The sequence below is a fragment of the Petaurus breviceps genome, unplaced genomic scaffold, assembly GCF_028583685.1.
Source record: "Petaurus breviceps papuanus isolate PSGF00001 unplaced genomic scaffold, PetGlider_PUasm1.0 37, whole genome shotgun sequence".
NCBI classification, from domain to species: Eukaryota; Metazoa; Chordata; class Mammalia; order Diprotodontia; family Petauridae; genus Petaurus; species Petaurus breviceps.
In genome coordinates this window covers 40,865,457-40,887,065 of record NW_027186296.1, presented here as the reverse complement: position 1 = coordinate 40,887,065, position 21,609 = coordinate 40,865,457, and the positions used below count along the sequence as shown (strand labels likewise).

The 21,609-nt window shown below is 35.4% G+C and overlaps 1 protein-coding gene across 6 annotated transcripts in view; it reads right to left on the bottom strand.

The window, feature by feature from the left end:
• The window catches only part of HERC1 (HECT and RLD domain containing E3 ubiquitin protein ligase family member 1), a 221,356-nt gene that overhangs the window by 41,361 nt on the left and 158,386 nt on the right, over positions 1-21,609 (bottom strand). For 5 of the 6 annotated variants that reach the window (XM_069098343.1, XM_069098345.1, XM_069098346.1 and 2 more), the window contains exons 47-60: positions 20,109-20,309; positions 19,066-19,240; positions 18,158-18,428; positions 17,789-18,002; positions 16,754-17,010; positions 15,738-15,865; positions 14,032-14,159; positions 10,253-10,453; positions 8,626-8,756; positions 8,158-8,357; positions 7,464-7,578; positions 6,188-6,334; positions 5,435-5,536; positions 3,847-4,020 (exon numbers count right to left, since the gene is read on the bottom strand). In XM_069098343.1, coding sequence (XP_068954444.1) covers positions 3,847-4,020; positions 5,435-5,536; positions 6,188-6,334; positions 7,464-7,578; positions 8,158-8,357; positions 8,626-8,756; positions 10,253-10,453; positions 14,032-14,159; positions 15,738-15,865; positions 16,754-17,010; positions 17,789-18,002; positions 18,158-18,428; positions 19,066-19,240; positions 20,109-20,309 — 2,444 coding nt within the window. The remainder of the gene's footprint in view (positions 1-3,846; positions 4,021-5,434; positions 5,537-6,187; positions 6,335-7,463; positions 7,579-8,157; positions 8,358-8,625; positions 8,757-10,252; positions 10,454-14,031; positions 14,160-15,737; positions 15,866-16,753; positions 17,011-17,788; positions 18,003-18,157; positions 18,429-19,065; positions 19,241-20,108; positions 20,310-21,609) is intronic. The other variant, XM_069098348.1, reaches the window with a different exon arrangement.

Sequence of the window (21,609 nt, the reverse complement as noted above, 5' to 3'; positions counted from 1 at the left end):
TCAATATTCTCTAGAGGTCTATCATATCTAACTTTTATAAAATTCTAATCAGGTTTCAAACTACATTCATGTTAATTTTTTAAATCTATTTATTTAGGTCTGAGAAGTATAATTAGCCACTCACCCCACTATTATAGTTTTACTATTTCTTCCTGTAATTGATTTAACTTTCCTTTTATAAATTTAAACATTATGCTCTTTGGTGCATATATTTTAGTATTGTTAACAATTCACTGTCTAGGATACCTTTTAGCAAAATGTCATTTCCCTGTTCTTCTCTTTTAATTAGGTCTATTTGTTTTTTCTTTGTCTGAGAAGAACATGATTATACCCGCATCATTTAACTTTACCTGAAGTGTAACAGATTTTTCTTTCTAGCTCTTTAATTAATTCTGTATCTTTCTGTTTCAAGTATGTTTGGTGTTTTTTTTTTTTAAACAATATATTCTGGTTGCCAATTCATTTTATGAGTGAATTCATCCCAGTCACTTTTATAGTTCTTATCACTAATTGCATTATTTCCTTCTATCCTTATTCTCTTAAACCACCCTCTTTTTATCCCTACTCCCTCTTTAAAATTTTGTTTTGCTTCTGACTAAAGCTTCCTTTAATCTATCTGTTGTTCTTCAGACACAGAAACCAGGGGGCTACACATACCTCTTGTCCACTTTTGGTCATGCTGGGAAGCTGCCAGCTTAGCTGTCTGCACTGGCGACTGCCTCCTCTCTCATGGGGAAGCATGGGCTTTTAACTTTTATGCAGTTGTGGGGTGGAAGAAATAACTTACTATACTTTCACATTAGAATTTTTCATCAGTATTAGGTCTAGTACAAGTTTTGGGTTTTTGCTTGAGTGAGTGGGTTTAAGGGAGCCGGACAGTCTGCCTCTATTCAGGTAGACACCTTGGTCAAAAGTCCAAGATACAATTTCATCCTGTGCCTTCTGTGACAGATCTTTCTTGGTTCTCTTGCAACCTTGTCTGATCACTCCTTCTCAGTCTCCTTTGCTAGATTCTCATCTACATGTATGCACCCCTCAAGACACTGTCTTCTCTTCTTGCCTTCTCCTTTGGTGATATCAATCAGATGCCATGAGTGCAGTAATTATTCTCCCCAGTTATTTGTATTTTTTTATCTCCTTCACATTTACTTATCTTGATATGTGTTATATTTGCCTAATAGAAAGTGAGTTCCATAAAGGCAGGGTCCTAAAATTTTACTATGTTGTAATGGGAATGTAAATTTTTAAGATCTTCCCTGCCCCTAGGCTAAAGTGCACCAGGAGCCTGGGGTGGGAGGCTTGTTTTTCAGAGATACTTTTTGATTGGCCAGTAGGTCCAGAAGGTTGTTACATTCTCTGAGCCAGGAGAAGGCTATATAAGCCCTGATGTGTAGCTTTGTTTTGGGGCTCACTTTGAGAAGTGTTCTGTGATTTGATCAGATGAAACTCTGGGAAGCTGTTGTTGAGAGTCCCCTAGCTTTGAAAAACCCAGATGTTGATTTGGTTTGGATGTAATGGTTAGACAGTTTGGAAACTGTCTACTTGATCTGTTTCTCTGTCTTGATAATTCTGTCTGTATATTCTGAAGTTCGGGGTGCTGACCTTTTTCCCCTGAACTAGGTAAACGATACATATTTGACTGATTAAAGTAAGCTTGTTAACCCATTTTGAGTAGCTTTCCTTTAACAAAGCAGATCTAAGAACCTGTGTTGGCAGACACCCTGGGGACTCTGGGGTGCTTGCTGCTACATATGTCTTACCTTGAATGTGTAACAGGCATTTCACAAAACCTTATCTAAGTGAATTTTGAGACAAAATTCAATTCAACCAAAATGTATCAAGCACCTCCTATACAAAACATTCTAGGGAATAAAGATACAACACTGTCAAAGAAGCACTCTGGACATGAGCAACTTGATTCCATTCTAAACCTGTAACAAATATGCACACTCTAAGACCCTACAGCAGTTCAGGACAGCCAGATGTTTACTATTTATCACCCCAAAGTAATCCAATATATTCAATACATTCTATATTGGTACAATCTTAGTGATTACATCAGCAAAAGGCTCATTCGTCAAATTCCCTTAAGGCTTTTTTTTGGAGGGCAATTGGGGTTAAGTAACTTGCCCAAAGTCGCACGGCTAGGCTTTTATTTTGTGTGTGTGCTATGTATGTCTGAGGTCGGATCTGAACTCAGGTCCTCCTGACTCCAGGGCTGGCGTTCTACTCACTGCGCCACCTAGCTGCCCCACCTTTAAAAGGCTTTTGCTCTTAATGGGAGAAAAGACAGAGAAAAGGTGAATTTGCTGACTGAAAAAATAAATTTCATAAAAATAAAAAAGAACACTGGACCCAACTGTCACTTGCCCAAGCAAAGTCAAATCGGTCCATGTTGGTAATGACTTAAGATTTGAGAAGAAACTACACTGAGCCTCTGGCTTCCTAGATCATAATGGGTACTAACTGTACCTTCACCAGAGATCAGAGGTGGCGGGGTCTTGGTCCTCAGAAAACAATGACAACTACAAGGTTTGTTGGTCTGGATTCAGCTCCAACTCTTGGACCTCTGATCAACCATCATCACTTATCACAATCTTAGGAGTGATCAGCTTATTTTGATAGTTTGAATAGGATGTTTGGATGGAAATTCATTCCCTATAGTATTTCTCAGGGATCATAGGTAATTCATATTCGTTCTGTGGTTATGAGAGTAGGGGCTTTTTCTTTCACTTAAATTGGATGATTAAGTAAACCAAGTAACCCAAGTGCACATATATTGATTGAAGTAAATAATAGCAATCTGATTAACTAAATCATGGGATATTTTCCTTTCCTTAGAGGGTAAATTCTCAGTTTTTGCCAATGTTTTTCACATAATTCTTTAGGAACTTATACCAAAGAAGTCTAGCTAAACAAACATAAACACAAGAATTAAGAAATTTATGATCTAATGCAAAAAGGATATTTGTACAAATAATTGTGATATAAACAAGGGAGAGTGAGAAAAATACAAAACAGAACTCTAGTCAAAAAACCCCCAACAAGGGGTGGCTAGGTGGTGCAGTGAATAGAGCACTGGCCCTGAAGTCAGGAGGACCTGAGTTCAAATCCGGCCTCAGACACTTAACACTTACTAGCTGTGTGACCTTGGGCAAGTCACTTAACCCCAACTGCCCAGCACCCCACCCCAAAAACCTGACATAAAACACCCCCAACAAATATGAGCCATATGAGGTGAGGAAAAGCACTTTTACCTTTGCTTGGGAGAAACAGGAGGGGAGAAACAGGGAAGATGAAAGGGGAAGCCTGCATGTAGAAGCTGGCAGTAGAACTGTGCCATAATGAAATGAACAAAATATATGTTGTAAGTCTCATTTCCTAGAAAATGGAGAATGATCTATAAATAAGACCATGAGTTAGACAAAAAAAAGTATAGCCAAATGATTGTGTTGATTTACAAGAAGATGAGATATGTAAGATAAACCTGGGAAGATAAGTTGTAGGCAGACTGTGAAGGGCCTTGATGCCAGGACTAGAACGAGATAGATAGACAGATGCACAAGCAATTGGGAATTTCTGCAAATTTCTGAGTAGAGAACATAATCAAAGTAGTGCATTAGCAAGAATATTGGTAGGGGAGAGATGTGAAGGATGGACTAAACAGAGGAGCACCCGGAGACAGAAATATCTGGTATAACAAGGTTATTAAAATAGTCTAAGTAAGAAAGAATAAGAGCTTAAACTAGAGCAGTTGCTCTAAGAATGTAGGAGGGAAAAATATTATATTGAGAGAATGTTTTAGTCACTTCTGGGGTTTTAGGCTTGAATTTAGGTTTAGCTTACCTTTTCATATGCATACTGTTCCTGAAGCATTATGGGCAATCGTTCCAAAAAAGCCCTCATACAGGGAGCCATGTTTAATCCCAAAACTCCTTGTTGCTTCAAGGCAGTCCTACATGTTGCTAGAACATGATTAGCAGCTACCCATTCTGATGTGCAGCTTACAACCAAAACATCCTGGTTAAAATACAATATACACAATTAATACAGAGAAGAAAAAAGCTCTACTTCACTACTTCAGAAACTTCTTTCAATGACTGAATGAAATATAAATAAAATGAAGTCTCAAACATATTAGTTTATTATACACTCTGTTCTGTAATTTTACCTATTATGAAATATTACATTATGCTAAATATTTAGGGATGAAATAACTAAGGAAATAATAAGCCTTAGCTACATTAACTACGTTTTTATTGTGTATTTCTTCAGTTGTGTCTGACTCTTCCTGACCCCCACCAACCATAGCACACCAGAGGCCCTTCTATCCTCCACTATCTCCTAAAAGTCTGCCCAAGTTGTTGCTTTCATGACACTATCCATCTCATTCTCTGCCATCCCCTTCTCCTTTTGCCTTCAATCTTTCTGAATCTTATCCAATGAGTCCTGTATTCTCATTATGCAGCCAAAGTATTTAAGCTTCCACTTCAGCATATGTCCTTCCAGTAAGTAGTTTGAATTTGTGCTTCAAGCATTGACTCATTCCATCTCCTTGATGTCCAAGGGACTCTCAAAAGTCTTTTTCCAACACCACAAATGCAAAGTATTGATTCTGTAGCGCTCAGCTTTTCCTATATAGTTCAACTTGCAGAGTCATGTATTAACTACACAAAAACCATAGCTTTAACTATATGGACCTAAGTTGGAAAGGTGACGACTGCTTTTTAACATGTACAGATTTGCCATAGTTTTCCTTTCAAGGAGCAAGTGGCTTTTAGAATGAATTTATAATGAATTTGATCTTTTAAAAAGAGCTACTTGCCTATTGGTTAGGGTTCATTAAACACCAAATTCAGCACCTTTCAAAATTCTCTTATGTCCACCAGAACCCAGGAAGAAACTATATTTCCTTCTTCTACTTCTAGAAGCAGGCAGAATTAAAAGTAAACACAGCTCCAACTTCTGACCTCCACTTTTCTCTAACCACTTGTTAAAACTAGTGGAGTGGTTGTATTGTATGTAACTTTTAAGCAGCTTCAAAACAATAATATATGTAGTAACTCTATCACAGAATTATTTTATAATGGAAGCTAATAACTTTACTAACATTAAATTTGCAAACTATAGTCTTCATAGGTAATTTTAGTATAAACAATCTGACCTAGTTTGGTACAATCTTAAAATATTCATGAGGGAGTCAATAAGCAAATCTTTCTTGATTTACATTAAAGTAGAATAACTTGACAACAAAATGGATGCAATGTGATAAACCAGGAAGAAATGAGAGTCAAAATACTTCATTTCTGGTCTTGTCTCTGCTGCTATCTAGCTGCATGACTTTAAGCAAATCTTATGTTTTCTCTAAGTTTGCTTCAGATGTAAACCGAAGATGAGCCATGAGATTCCTTTATCTCTATAACAGTAAGGTTACCTTTGATCTATTAGAGCAAGCAGCCACCCCAACATCAGGAATCCACACTGTAGTCTGAATTGCTCCAGATCCTATCACAACAGTTTGCAATATTGAACCATCCTGAAATTAAATAAATTTATATTTTAATTCTTATTGATAAATGCCTATTTCTGGTTCCAAAACTACATTCTAACCAACTAACCCTTCAAACATATATACATCTTTGTCCACTGTGTGCCTTTCACTAACTCCTATCACCCAATTTAGTCTTCAAAGTATTTCTGATCTACTGCAATAATCAAGGGCAGAAGATTCTAAAAAGAATTATATCTTCAAATTAAGATACATTATCAAGTAAAATACTTTTAGTATTGCCTGGGCTAATTTAAATATGATTATTTAGGCAAATAGGAAAATTCAATTTTTTTTGATCAAATGCTTTATTAACTTCTAGTTTACATCTTTCATTTCTGCAAGATTTTGAGTTACAAAATTTCTCCCTGTTTTTCCCCTACCCACCACCCCAAAATATTCCCTCCTCCAATCTACTCTCTCCCATATCTTCTCCCATATCCTCTCTGACTTTCCAGTAGGGCACAGTGGATCTCTCTGCCCCAGTGCCTGTATGTCTTATTTCCCAGTTACATATAAAATAATATTAATAATAGTATGCATGTGTGTGTGTGTGTGTGTATATATATATATATATTTTAAACATTTGATTTTAAAACTTCGGAAAATTCTATTTTTAAATAAAGTTTATGCCCTTACCCTTAAAGACCAAATGTTCATAAGTCCACCAAGTCCACCAGATACCAATGCTAAACCATCAGAACTGAAGGCAACTGTACGAACAGGAGTGATGTGCCCTTTCAACTGATAAACACACTTGGCACCTGCAGATTTTCTGTAGTTATCCTGTAATTCATTTTCACAGTTATAGATCTTGAAATAAAAACAGTATTTAAAAATCCTAAGCTCAGTGATAATAATTATTTTCCTATTTGCGTGCTAATAAAGAACTGAAAACAAGACAAACAGGACTTCTTTTTTAGTATAACTGCATAAACTATTCTAGTATAACTTCCCCATAACTGAAATTAGACTTAAGTCTTTTAAAACATAAATTGCTTAAAGTAGTTTTCAGAATTGTTCTATTTCAGTGTTTTTAAAACACAGGCCTACATTTAGAGAGTACTGGACTAAGTCAGGAGATGCAGGAAGCAGCCCAGACTCTGCCACTATTTGACACTGGGTAGTATACCTCTTTGGCTTCAACTTTCTTGAAGAAATGAATATATTGGACTAAATGAAGGCTTGTGGTTTTTTCAGAGAGCCAATAATTTTATGATCCTACGATTCAATTTTAATACAATTTGATATGTTAAATTAGTAAGACTAGATACTGGTAAAACTGTGAAGCAGGTCATATTTGTCTTTAGTTACTTCCCATTTTTGGGGGGTAGTTTTCACTCCTTTTGAGTGGTTGGTCTTTCCCATCAGGCTTTTCCTTCTCTGTGTTGTGGTAGGAAAGTCTGGGCTGAATTCATTCACATGTAAATATTATAGATTCAATTTATTATGCATTCCAGAAGGATCTGTAGCCTGTATCAAAGGATGAAGTCAATATAAAGAACTAAGTCCCTAACAGTAGAACTTCAGAGACATCAGTTGGGGGAGGGGGAACACAACTTTCCTGGCACTCTTCAAATAATACCATAAAGTCTCTAATTCCATCCTACAAAAGGCCAACTTTCTCAGTACAAGCAGAACCAATCATCACCAACAAATATTTACTCAAAAATCATTGGGTACAGTGTGGTATGTTACTCCATTAACTAACACACACACACACAAAATGTAGAATGACTTTATAATGAAATAAATCAAATTTAAAGCAAATAAATTCAATTATAGTTCACTAAGGTCAAAAGTTCTAATGACCATTTAAAATCCTCTAAATTATCTTTCATTTTTGGCATATGTTTAATATATTCAAATAGCCAAAACCCTTTTCAACAAGTTCTACAACACACTGAATATTTACCTTGCTGTTTGACTCTTGTTCCCACCATTCTTCAGAACTAGTTAAGCTAGACTGTAATATATTCAATGCATCTTGGGAAACACGCCACACACACACTAAACCATTCTGACAACCACTAAAAGAAAAGATAGATCACACAAAAACAGAATATATCAATGTATAAGTGTGTATTTCAATACACATATTATTTATAACACCAACAAAAACATTATACAATATTTTTACATAGTATATGTTATATATTATTCCTATATAACATATGTGTGTATGTGTTGATGTTTGTATTTGGGGGGGTAAAGTATTGGGGGTCTCTGGTCCTGTGATTTCATTGGTATAAGGAACTCCCAGTAAGGAAACTTCCTCTATTAATGCAGAATGGTAGCTATTCTACAACTTATATTGGAGAGTTACCTGGAATACTGAGAAGTTAAGGGGCTCATTCAGGGTCTCCCAGGCAAATGCACTACAGATATTACTTGAATCCAGTTCTAGTTCCAAGGATGATTCTAGATCCACTACTATGTCATGCTACCTATGTAATATGTGTCCCATAATTTTAGTCAGCATTTCTTCACTTCTCTACACTGGACCTACACACCTTACTGTTTCCACACTATAGGCTGACATTTCACTGACTAAATTCAAAAACTTCAAAACTGAATACTGGCTATAAGATAAGAGAATGGTAACATACGTAGCAATCAATAATTGCAACTTGGGTCCTTTCCCTGGAAGGCTACACCAGGCAATGCCATTCACGATGGAAGAATGTGAAAGTGAGTGTAAACATCTCCAACAACCTGCCACAGGCCCCCAGAGCTTCACATTTTCTTCTTTGGCACATGTCATAAGAATATGACCTGTGGGATCCCACTTCATAGCAACAAGAGTGTCCTTAAAAACAGAAGAGGAAAAAAAGGAAATTTAAGAAAACATCTCTTTTCATAGGGTATTTTAAACAATAAGGAAGCATACAAGTAAACTGATTTATATTTCACAGGCTTCTACATTCAAAATAGAAGGGCTGAAGATCTTGAAAAGCAGTATACTATTTTAAAACATCTGTCTAGCCAAACAAAATGCACACACAAAAATTTTAAGATAACATCATTTTAATCAGTGAAAATAAGAACTTATGATCTGAAAAAAAAAATGGTCATACCTTGTGTGCATCAACCAGAATAATTCCTCCTTTTTCAGGTGGTTCCTTCATGCCTAGCAACAATTTACCATCAAAATATCCCACTGCAAATGGTTTATCTTCACTGAACCAGGCAATGCAGGTAACAGATACTAGAGAACAAAACAAATAAACTAGATCAATTGGTCACAATTTAATAGCAACTGATAATATAGACAATGATTTAAATCAACGAAGTGAATAATATAGGTATTCTCTCCAAATTTTCTTGAATGCATTTAGACTACATGTTGATCAAAGATAAGAACTGTGCTTCCCCCACATCTAACCTGGTACTTTTTAAGTACTATTCATGAATTATAAGAATAACTTCATTTGGGGTTTTCATTCTATTTTGGATATTTACTAGAAAACAGTGACAATCCTAACAAGTACCTTCTCTGATTTTACCCCCACTCTATGCTGCTCTTTTATCCCTTTTACATATACCCCAAAGGGGCAAACCAAATATCCTAAGTCAATGGTGTCTAGCTTGAGGACCAAGAATTTAGTGCAAGGGGTTCACAAATCAACATGTTCCCCAAACTCTATCATTGTAATTTTTATTTAACTGGGAAAAATACTGTTTGATTTAATATAATAAGCAAACCTACTTCTGTAAACTAAATATCTCAAATATGTATGCATTACTATGTATAAAATTAATGCTGTTATTGATTAAATCCTAACTTTCCAAAATCGCCACTGAATAAATAGCTTTGATTCAGCATATATTTTCTCATTCGACCAAATGAATATATTATGTAGGGAAAGCAAAACATTTTTTACATTAAAGAGATCCTCATATTTGAAAAGATTGGCAAGAAATGAACTACGTAATAAAACAAAACATGCAGATACTTTTATATTACATTACATGTTATCTTTTCTCTATTTATCCAAAATACCCTACTGGATGTGTTTGGTCAACAAATGTCTATCAGTTGATCTTAAAATAAAAGCTATTTGACAGTAGACAGTTTTAAATAAACCTCTAATACCCCTTTCTAAGTGGCCAATTGGTGGTAATGGGATTTTCACAAATTAAATAGGGAAAAAATCTAGCTTTCCAGTCTTTTTGAAGCACTGGAATGGGAATCATGATGCTTGGCTCCATGGCTCTGACTATATTATGTGACTATGGACAATGCATTGTCTTACTAAGCCTCAGCTTCCTAATCCTCAAAATAGGGACAAAAAATACTGATACTACTCACCTCAAAAGGCTACTGGGGAAAAAATGCTCAGTAAAGCATAAAGCACCATACAAATGTGACCTATTATTTGTTTGCAAATACCGAATTCTAAAAGGAAAGCAGGTAATAATACCCTTGACTCTATACCTCTGGCTACTTTTCTGAAGGCTCAAACTTCAGAGATGAGTCTTGGAGCCTGTTTCAACTCCCAGGTCATTTACACAAAATATCAATAATTTATGTTAGATTACTATTCTCCTTTTTTTGGGTAAAAATCCCTTTTCAAATACATCCAATTCAAATGAAACACCAACTTGACCTAGAGAAAAAGCCATTTTGAAGACAGATATAACAATGTTAAATTTATGATTAAACTATCAAAGTCCCATGGTTAGACAGAAATCATCTCTTACCATCCTTTCGATAACAATGTTCCAACTCCTTTCGATGCATGGTTGACACATCTACAACTTCAATGAGCCCAAGAGATCCATCCATACGTCCCACTAACAATAATTCTGGAGAATCTGATGACCATGTTGCAGCTGGACACTCTTCTGGCCAAGCCAGAGCAGAAACCCAATGTGGCTGAGTGTCAACTAATGCTTTTCCTCCTAAGAGAAAGAAATATTAACTAGCACTTCTTAGTTCTTATATAGTTTTAAAATGTCAAATCATTTCACAGCCCACTAAAGAGTGAAAGCAATCAGATCTTAAAGAATTAATTTTGCCATGATCCCTTTTATATTAAATAACATTTTACAGGGAAATTGGTGGCACAGCAAATAGAATTCTGGACTTAGCCTACATCATAGCGTTATTGTGAGGGCCAAAGGAGATCAAATATAGAGAGTGCTCCGCAAACCTTAAAGTGCTATATAAATGCTAGTTACTATTATTATTACAATTACTACTACTATTATTATTACATGAATAGAAGTTCATCTTCATCATTAAAATTGATAATTCTATTTTGCTAATTAGAAATTATAGCAAAATAATATTTAATAATGGAGGTAGCAGTTCATCAAAATGTACCATTACTATAGTACTATATGAACTATAAGGGCTTTCCAGGGCACAGCAGATTCAAAGCACCAAGTGGGCAGATAGGAAAAGCTGAGCCAGAGGGACTTCCTTAGAGGCAGGTATCCTGAACAGATAATCAGTGAGAACTGATAAGCAGACAGCAAAGTGAAAAGACACAATAAGAGAAGACAAAAGCTATACAGTTTTTGACTTTCAATTAGAATGACAAATCTTCCTCAGTTAGTTAAATATATTAACAATATTACAGAATCGTACAATAGATATTCACAATGTAATCAAGAAAAGTTTAAATGGGGCAGCCGGCTAAGTGGCGCAGCAAATAGAGCACCAGCCTTGAAGTCAGGAGGACCTGAGTTCAAATCCAGACTCAGACACTTAACACAAAACTAGCTGTGTGACCTTGGGCAAGTCACTTAACCCCAATTACCCTATCTCCCCTCTCCAAAAGAGAAAAAAAAAAGCCTAAATTATATTCAATATATTTTGTTAAATAATATGTTCTGTTGTTTGGTCATTTTTCAGTCATGGCTGTCTCTTTGTGACCCCATTTGGGCTTTTTTTTTGCTTTTTGGAGGGGGAAGGCAGGGTACTTGGGGTTAAGTGATTTGCCCAAGGTCACCTGGCTAGTTTTGTGTTAAGTGTCTGAGGTCGGATTTGAACTCAGGTCCTCCTGACTCCAATGCCACTGCTCTATTCACTGTGCCACGTAGCTGCCCCTATTTGGGCTTTTTTAGGGCAAAGATACTAAAAGTCCGCCATTTCCTTTTCCAGCTCATTTTACAGATGAGGAACTGAGCCAAACAGGGTTAAGTGACTTGCCCAGGGTCACACAACCAGTTAAGTGTTCAGGGCTGGATTTAAATTTAAGTCAAGTCAGCACTCTATCCAATGTGCCACCTATCTGCCCCAATATATTCTGTACAATACTTCAAAATAATGTATTATTTTTAATAAAGTATGAGCTATATTACTGGGGAAATTAAAAAAGCTAAAATGTAGAAGGAACAAAGGTGAAGTCTTCTGTTTGGGTTCAAAGAGAAATCTCAGGTACAAGATGGGGGAGTAAGAGGACGTAGCTAGACAGAACAGTTTAAAAAAGAAGTGGGATTTTAGGGGACTACAAGCTCAATATGGATCAATGGTATAATATGGCACACAAAGAAAACTAATTTGATCTTAAGTTGCATTAAAGAGATTATTTCATCCAGGAAGGTGACAGTCTTGTACTATGTACTAGGTCAGAACACATTAAGTGTTCAGTTCTCAGTGTTACATTTTAGGAAAGACATTAATAAGTTGGAAAACATCCTGAAAAGAGTTAACCAAGATGGGAATAGGCCTTAAATTCATGTCATATCAAGACTGCTTGAAGGAATTAGGTATATTCAACTTAAGAGTGAGAAGACTTAAGAGGAGAGGGCCTAAAAGCTATCCTCAAGTACATGAAAAGCAGGTTATCAAGTAAGAAAAAGATTATCTTGTTTCTTTTCAGCCCTAAAGGGCAAACTGGAAGCAATGGTTGGAAGTTACTAAGAGATCAATTTAGGTTTGATATATAAAGGAAATTTTACTAAGGATTATGGTAATCTAAAAGCAGAATAGAGATAGTGAGTCCCCAAGACTCAGTGGACTTCCTTAAATACTGTAAAAACATGATTCTTATTTAGTTATGAATTGGACTAGATGGTTACTGGGTTCCCTTCCAACTCTGAAATTCTATGATTCCATATAGAATAATAACATGATGAAAATGATACTTACTGAAAGAAAAGAGAAACTGTAGTTAATCTGTAAACACGTATACAAATGCATATACATCTGCATGTATATCTATATGAAGCACTTTCATTCCTAATTATTAGTTAATATTCTTCGATATTGAATAAATCTGTGATTTAGTTGGTATAAGTAATTCCTCCACTAATAGAGATCACAATTCCTCCTATGTCTTAGGAAGCATAAATAATTTCATCAGCTGTTGTGACAAAATAATTTATCACCTAGTGATAACCTTCTGAAGGAGAATGAACTGTTGCACACTTAAGCTGGTTTTGGGACAACAGTCTATTACTGAATCTCTACTCAAAGACTTCTGAGATTGGTAGAAACCACTACAGCTATGTATCATGTTGGAATAACCTTCTGGATCTGAAGTTCACTATGCCAACAATGAGACATCAAAAGAGGACTTTGGTGGGCATAATAAATATAACACAAAATTCTATACTAAAAAAGACAATTTCAATGCAAACCAATAGACTGTTAAGTGCTAATGATGTCCAACACATGGAGCTATGTTCTGGTAATACAAAGACAAAAAATAAAATAACCCCTGCTTTTATATTCTACTGAGGGGGAGGAGAATGGTGGGATAAAACCCATACACAGATAAGCACAAAGTAAAGTAATTTGAGAAGTGAGACCACACTACCAACTGAAAGGAGAGGAATCAAGGAAGGCTTTACAGATGAGGGGTCACCTGCCATAAATATGAAGAACTGACCTTATCATCTATACTGGGGTAGTGTTCAATTTAACAAATATTTCTGAAGCACCTATTATGTGTGTGGCAACCGCAAACAAATTCTCTTTACTCTCTCCTAACCCCAACCTCCAACCAGAAAACAAACAGAATTCTTAGCTTGATAGGAACTACTGGATTATTTGGAACAATTAGACTGGCAATTCTGTGAAATAGCTTATTTTATTTGTAGGAACCTGAAGGTACCCTGGCTATTTAGGAGCTTTTACCTTAAGGTCTAAGTCTTTTTGTTTGTTTTTAAAAGTATCAATGTTTAGACTAAAAACCAAAGAGAAATGAAAGGTATACATCAAGGACAGGGTATCTGTGGCCTTCAGGCCACATATGGCCTTCTAGGTCCTTGGGTGTGGCCTTTTGACTAAGTCCAAGTTTTACTACTAAAAGGATTTGCTCTTTAAAGCTTGGACTCAGTCTAAATGTCACACTCAAGGACCTAGAAGGTTGAAGTCGCAGGCTCCCAACCCCTGATACTATACACAAATTGGCTTTAATTATGACAATTGTATAATTGCTCTATATTCATAGTCTATTAGGGTTTAAACAATTAAGTTCGTATTGAAGAAGCATCTGTGACAAATAAAAATTATATACATATCTTACCATTAACTTGCCAAATATTCACCATCTTTTCTAAAGCACCGGCTAGATATTTGCCACTGATACTCCAAGAGACAGGTGAGAAGCTTGGATCACTAGGTGATCCCAGGCTTTCCTCTGATTCGCTTTCCCTAGAATATAAAAGGCAATATATGTACAAATCTGTGGAGTTATCTATGCTTTAAGCCCATTCCTATTAAAAATCATATTAAGCCCCTCAAACAAAAGGATGGGCTTCATATATTTATGTCTATTTCATCATGGAGGCATAAGTTACATGGACAGCGAGTTTATCTGAGCTTTATACTCTCTTATATCTAACATTTGAGAAATTTATAAATCTAAAAGTATAGTGATACTATTATTCAGAGGGAAAATGCATTGCTTAATGGTAAGGATTCTCAATATGTAATCTAAGGATTTCTTTTTTTTAATATTTTGATAACTGTCTTTCAATAGAATTGGGTTCCTTTGTAGTTTTATTTTATACAGTTAAAAAACATTCTGATAAGTGGCTCTTATGAGATTTCACTTACACCAAAACAGTCCATGACATAACAAGATTAAGAACCCATGGCTTAGTGGACAGCATTCTAGCCTGGAGTTCAAGTCCTGCTGCCTCTGACACATACTAGATGGGTGACTCTGGGTAAAACCTTTAATCTTTCCATGTCATGTAACCCTTAAAGATGTTAAATTAAATTCCTGATCTTCATTTGTGAAGAACTTACACTGATGAAATCACCAAATACACAGGAAATACACAGGAAGAACTTACAATGATGAAATCCCAAATCTAGACCACCTTTCCCCTTTCTTACCATGATATTCAATATTCATTTATATAAGGAAAACAATTTACTAACCAAATAGTATACTGATTTTTTCAAAGCTTTTGTACATGAAATCCAGAACTCATTATTTCCCATTTACTAAATCCCCCAGGGAAGTGATAATCCCATGACTGTCTACCTCTGTCAACTGTTATACATACAGGACATCCAATTCTGCTTTATGAATCACTAAATATGTGAGAAACCATGTAGTACAGTGGATAAAGGTCTGTCTCTGGAGTTGGAAAAACCTAGGCTCAAATTCCACCTTTGATGTTTAATGACCATGTGACCCAGAACAAATTCCTCATCTTTTCATGCCCTAAGCCAGAGGGATCAAACTCATACAAAATTCCCTAGTGTCTTAACTGATAGAGGAAGTTTTTTCACTGGGAGTTCCCTATACCAATGAAATCACAGGTCTGGTTCCCCCGCCCCTTATGTATGCATGTAGTATGCATTTATGTATGTATGTAAATGTGTATATACAGAAACTAAAGCAAAAATAGAATTAAAATAGCTGTAATTCCTAAATAATCTATAAAGAATTATGAACCAAAAATATACTTAAAGTGTGATGCATTGAACAGCTTAATGTTTTGCCAGCATGACAAGTCTTAGCTTAACCACAAATAAATTCAAATTCATCACTTTTAAAAAAATGTATATATTCTGTATTATTTTAATAGAAAATTAAAGACATTTCTTATCAAGACAGCATATTTTTCCTGAATACATGTGAAAAATCAACATTTTTAGTGTAAAATCTTGTTTTCTCTTTAATTTTAAAAAGACAAAGTAATAAACATTTGGGATAATTGACTTTTTAGTATGTATATAATTATTATAAAGTTGAATGTTTATGTTAAAACTCACAATCTGTTGAACACACAAGTTTGTTGTAGTGAATATTGTTTCTTGGTAACATTCCAAACCCTTATAGTACCGTCATTGCCACTGGTAGCTAGAAGTCCTTTTTTATTACACCAAACACATGTCATTACCTAAAGAAGTTGAAAAAAGATGAGTCCAAAGTGATTTGAAACAAAGGGGGAAAATTCCCATAGCATTGAAAAAGAAAATTTATCACTTCTGCAATGTAATTTGCATAGGCTCATTCCTTCCTAAATATGCTATAAATCACGTTTTTGGTTATTTGGAATATGAGTTAACATATTGTAATTTTCAAATAATGATGGATTCTCTGTTGTGGTGAGGGATGTTTAGTTAAAGTTTCACTTGAAAATTAATAAGCTTCACTAAACATGTTAAAATGTTAAAAAAAAACAAAACATACTTTAAAATCTATAAAGCAAAAAGAATAAGAAGGGATTTTTTTACCCCTTTTTAATTTTAAGGGGGGAGGAACAGTCAGTATCCACTTTCTACAATGCTTTGTCACTATTCAAGAGACTAAAAGTTAGGGGGAAAGAGTTAGGCTATTTGTTTTGTGAATATTTTCCTTGGGAGCTTTGTCCTACTTAAATCTCATTTTTTCTATTTGAGCATCACCACGTCCACACAGACCTATTTAAAGTCAAGAGTTGGCAATTATCTAAGAAATCTAAGTAATTCAGATTTTCAAAATGGAAAGACTGGACAGTATTTAAATACTGAGTTTTACATATCAGGAATTAGTTTTATATGTTAGAAACATTTTTGGAATCATTCAGGACACTCAAAATCTATTACTGATAAATCACAAAAGTTAGCAAGCTACAGTAGAAATAATATGAAATCTACAGTTAGAGGACCTCCCATGAGATCATGGACAAGTCACTTAACCACACTAGGATTCAGTTTCCTAATCTGCAAAATGAGAAAGTTGGACTAGAATATTTCTAAGGTATAATATTTCCAGCTCTAACTTTATGAGCCATGATAATACATACCCTATTCTGATGAGCCTCCAACTTTATAAAGAAGCATTTCCTCAGATCTCCTCCAATATCGGCCAATGTCTGAGGACTAGTTTGGTTATCTCGATCATGTGCAGCAAGTGTCCGCACAAGTTGCTGAGCAGCCCACTGCCTATGCTGTGAGGACAACCTTGAAGAGAGGCAGCAAGCTGCCAGTGCATTAGCCAGCTCCAGAGGGCCTACAGCAGAAGGATCATAGGAAGGATGGGCATACAATTGGGCAATTAAACCTGCTTAAACAAAACAGTGAAATGATGCCCAGATGAGAGTTGGTATTACTGAACAAGCAAAAGTGGCATAACCCACATCTTCCCAGAAAAAAATTCTTACAAGATATATAATTTTATTAAAATATGCATCCAAGGTGTAATGTTAATTTCAAAGCAAATAGAAAAGGAAAATGGAGTCATTAAATTTTCACACTTCATATAAAATATACTTAAGTCTTTACCCTGAGCAAAGTATAGATAGAGGTCATCAGAAATCCTAGAGCAGGGTTGGAAGCAGTATCTATTAAGATTAAGCTTGGCTTAGCTTTTGAAGCTCCAAAATTATCCCATCGACCCACTGAAGAACTGGGAAGTCAGGTTGTAAGAGCACATTTTTCTTGTTCAAAAAGTATTACTAACACCTAGACCTGAAAATGGATTAGGAGGACCAAGAAGATAAAAAAGTAGGATATAAAGAAGTCTTAGCTATTTCCAAGTTTTACATTAGGATAATACTTTACTTTTCTAAATACAAGTATGCAAAAGAAAAAATTGTAGCTCTCAAATTACCTTCAGCAATGAATATAAAAGTATGGCTTTATCTTCTAATTTTCCTTGTACAAACATACATATTTATACTTGGGCATTTGTTTTATGCCCATGTCCCTCTCCCCAATTCCCCAATTTGTATAATACAAAATATGCAAAAATTCAGATTTTACAGTGAAATAGGTGGATAAAACATGTTAAAAAAAATACAGATTTTATCATCAATTAGGATAATTGAACTTTAGCCTACCTTTCTTTTCAATTTCTGCTTTATCATAGTTAGGCCTCAGTTTAGCTCCTTTGTCTGCCAATAATGCCACAAGGGCCTGAGTTACTACAAAGTTGGGAGAAGTCACAAGTTTATTTTCTTCAGCAATTCCTCGGAGAAAGCTGGGCAGAAACTTGAGCTGAATTGGATCATCAACTGTAGTTAAATTAACACCTGTTGCAGCAGAAATCAAGTTCTAAGGAGACAATCAAGACAACATTTTTCAAAATTTTTTTTTACAGATTAGGATAAAATATAATTTCCTATTCAATGATTTTCAAGAGTAATGCTGGGCTGGGGGAGGACTGGGAGGAGGAGGAGGTAAGAAGCAAATGGATGAGATCCATCTACCTGTGTACACAACTGTACCAGCAGTTTTGCAGCACTAGGAGTATTGGATGCCAGACAGCCCACAGCTGTGCTTAAATAGGCTAGACAGGATATTGGCTTGTTGCTCTTGCTATGAACTCCTCGAGAACGTTCTGAGGAAGAAACCATAGAGGAAGGACTTGTAGAGAGGCCGGCTCTCCCCGCTGCAGCTAAGCACATTAATCGAACCAGAGTCCGGATATCTGTTAAACCCAAGGATTCAAGGCCAGCCGCAAGACTACAACTGGAACCACTGTTAAAAAAAGAAAAATAGATGAAAAACAAGAAGTTAGATTTATAAGAAATAATATGAAAAGCCACCTTATATGCATTATAGATACCAATAAAAATAAAAGGTAAACTGCATTAGCACGTTGTCACTAGCACAAAAAACTAATTTTGTCATTATGTTATTTTGTGGTCTTCAATTGATCTTCAGTTTAATTACTATATTTCTTATAAATATTTTCATTATTTGTAACTCTCCTTTCTCTCTCACTATTTCGTCAATATAGTATATCAATAAAAGGTCGCTACATGAACCATGCTGACTTAAATCTTTGAGTTGCTTCAACCAAACATTAGCTTATTTAGCCAAATAACATTTGATAGCTTTTTCCCCAATAAACTGATTTAACTAAATTAAAAACAATGTGTGTGTGTTTACCCCAGTACAAATTATAATCTAGCCTATAATATGGATATATGTACCTTGATGAATTTATAGGTAAACTATGAATTTAAATGTATCCCCCTAGTAAAACAGCTACATTGTATAATTTAAAAACTTTTCATTTACCCATGAACTCAAACTAAACCAAGTCACTATTCCAATGAAGATTCACATATAAAGTTAAATAGCATAACTGGACACAAAAACTGACACTCACCTGACAGAAAGAAGGGAAAGTGCCCTCATGACCATTGTTCGTGCTAGAAGAACCTGAGCTGCTGCAGTTACTCTTCTTAAAGCCATTACGCGATCATGTGGATTTGTCAGAGCAGCAGCTTGCTCTCCTAATGTAATTCTACCAGAAGAACTTTTTTCTACAGAGCCATGGCAACCTGTAGAACACAAAACTGGTTATTTCTGAATAAGCAAGCAAGAAAAATATATCTTGGTTTTTCCCTGCACATTTTGATCCACTGATTCAGGACAGATTTTTATACAAGGGGAAAACAGCAATACTTATTTATTCATTAGACAAGCCTTTATTAAGTACCTATTATGTGCCAGACATTTTGCTAGGTGCTATGAAGAACTAAGAATGAAACAGTCCTCACTCTTACAGAGCACATATTCTATTAAAGAGAAACATGTACACAGAAAGATAATTTTTTTAAAAAGTTAATACAAAATTATTTCTGAGGGAGCAGAGAACTAGCAACTAAGGGCGCAAGAAAAGCCTTCTTTAGGAGGCTGCATTTGAGTCGAGTCTTGAAACGAGTCAAAGATGAGGAAGCAATGCATTTTAGGCACAAGAAATAGCAATGCAGGTCAAAATCCATTTTTATTCTTAACTCCTGAAATCATGTAGTATTTAGTACCATGTGAAACATACTACTGGAAGGGTCTAGTAATCTCCAGTACACAGTTTTTCTTTAAGATGTTATTTACTCTAGTTTTTTGCATGTTTATCTATTTCCATTAACCTTTCTTTGTCTATGTCTCCTATGTCCTGCACCCAAGTAGAAATGAGAAAGGCAATATTACAACTGGTCCATTTCTACCTTCCATTACCCCAGAAAAAAAAACAATCAAGTTCTTGTATGCTAAAATGTTGCCGACTAAGATAGCACACTACCAGACCTCTGACTTCTTAGGAACAAAACAAACAAACAGACTGTTACTATACTGTAATCCTGTGAGTATCTGTTTGTCCAAGAAAGGACAATCAGCACCAGCACTCCGAGTCTACATATTTAAGTTTACCTATTTGCATCAGAGTCTCTTCCATACTGTTGGTGGCAGTAACCATTGCCACAGATGCGCCAAGTGGATCACTATCCGGGAACTGAACTGGCTCTGGTACAATACGGCGATCATTTAAACCTAATGGTCCAGCAAGCAATTCAAATTCTTCTTCACCAGTAAGTTTGTCATCCTCATCAACATCTAGCATGTCCCAGTCTTCTATAATTTAAGAAAATAATAAATGATGGGAAGACGTACACAAAACATAATGCTTGCATACAGTTAGATGATGTGATGTGATAGTTGACAGATCCAGATTTTCAAAACTACATTCACTAAAAGAATTGCTATCTAAACAAACAAAAATGGTGTTCCCATCGTTATAGAATCCTATGAATATATTGTTCTGAAGCCAAAGGAGAAAGCAATGGGATTAATTACATAAACACAATGACAGTAAATTTCACAACATTACAAATTTCACTAATGTTATAAATGATTTAAGAATTATTGGCATAGGGCATAAGTAGCTCATGCCACAGCATGGACTTAGGAACTGTTGAGGAATATATTGTTCCACAAAAGCAAATTTTGAAAATAACTTTTTCTCACTGATCAAATCCTTCTTAAAAATTTTAGCAAGGAATGCTAAATGCCTCGAACTTGATTCACAAAGCTTTCTTGACTTTATAAACAATAACCAGTGAATACATTTAATCCACTCTTCATGACCCCAGGAGAGCATAATGAACAAATGGGACTACTGGGTATGGACAAGTAAGGCCTTACTAACAAATGTGAGATTACTTTATTGCTGACTGCCTGTCACTATCCCTCCCCCAGGGGTCCAAGGGTCTTTTCTATAACAGGAAGAGATTAGAGGAGACAATCCCTGAGTCCCTTCCATATCTAAATCCTATGACAAGTCACTGTATTATGCTACAATGCCTTCAGGTGCTATTGGCATTTTAAAAGAAGGAGTCATTATGTTAAATATACACAGTCTTCAATTTGAATTTGTGACTTTTTTTTCCTCTTCCCTATTTAACTACAAACATTAGTTTCCCTGATGTCAGAAATGGGGGGGAGCAATCAATCATTCATGCCTTGTAATTTTGTATGGGCTATGAAACCACATAGCTGATGCATGATCAAAATTAAGACTAAGTAAACAAAAATAAGCTCTGAGTAAAGATTTGGAGGTTCTCTTAAAAGTAAAATGTGTATGACTTAATACACAAATTTTGTGATTTTTACTCTACTAAGAAGCTAAAAAATCCTCCTATGTAGGATTTACAGAAATAGTGATTATGTTGCTTCCCAAAATAACTGTTCAGTTATGTTCAATTCTTCATGACCCATTTGTGGTTTTCTTGGCAAAGATACTGGAAAGGTTTACCATTTCCTTCTCCAGCTCATGACTTGCCCAGGGTCACACAGTTAGTAAATGTCTGAGTATAGATTTGATCTCAGGAAGAGAAGTTTTCCTGAATCCAGGCCCATCACTCTATCCATTGTG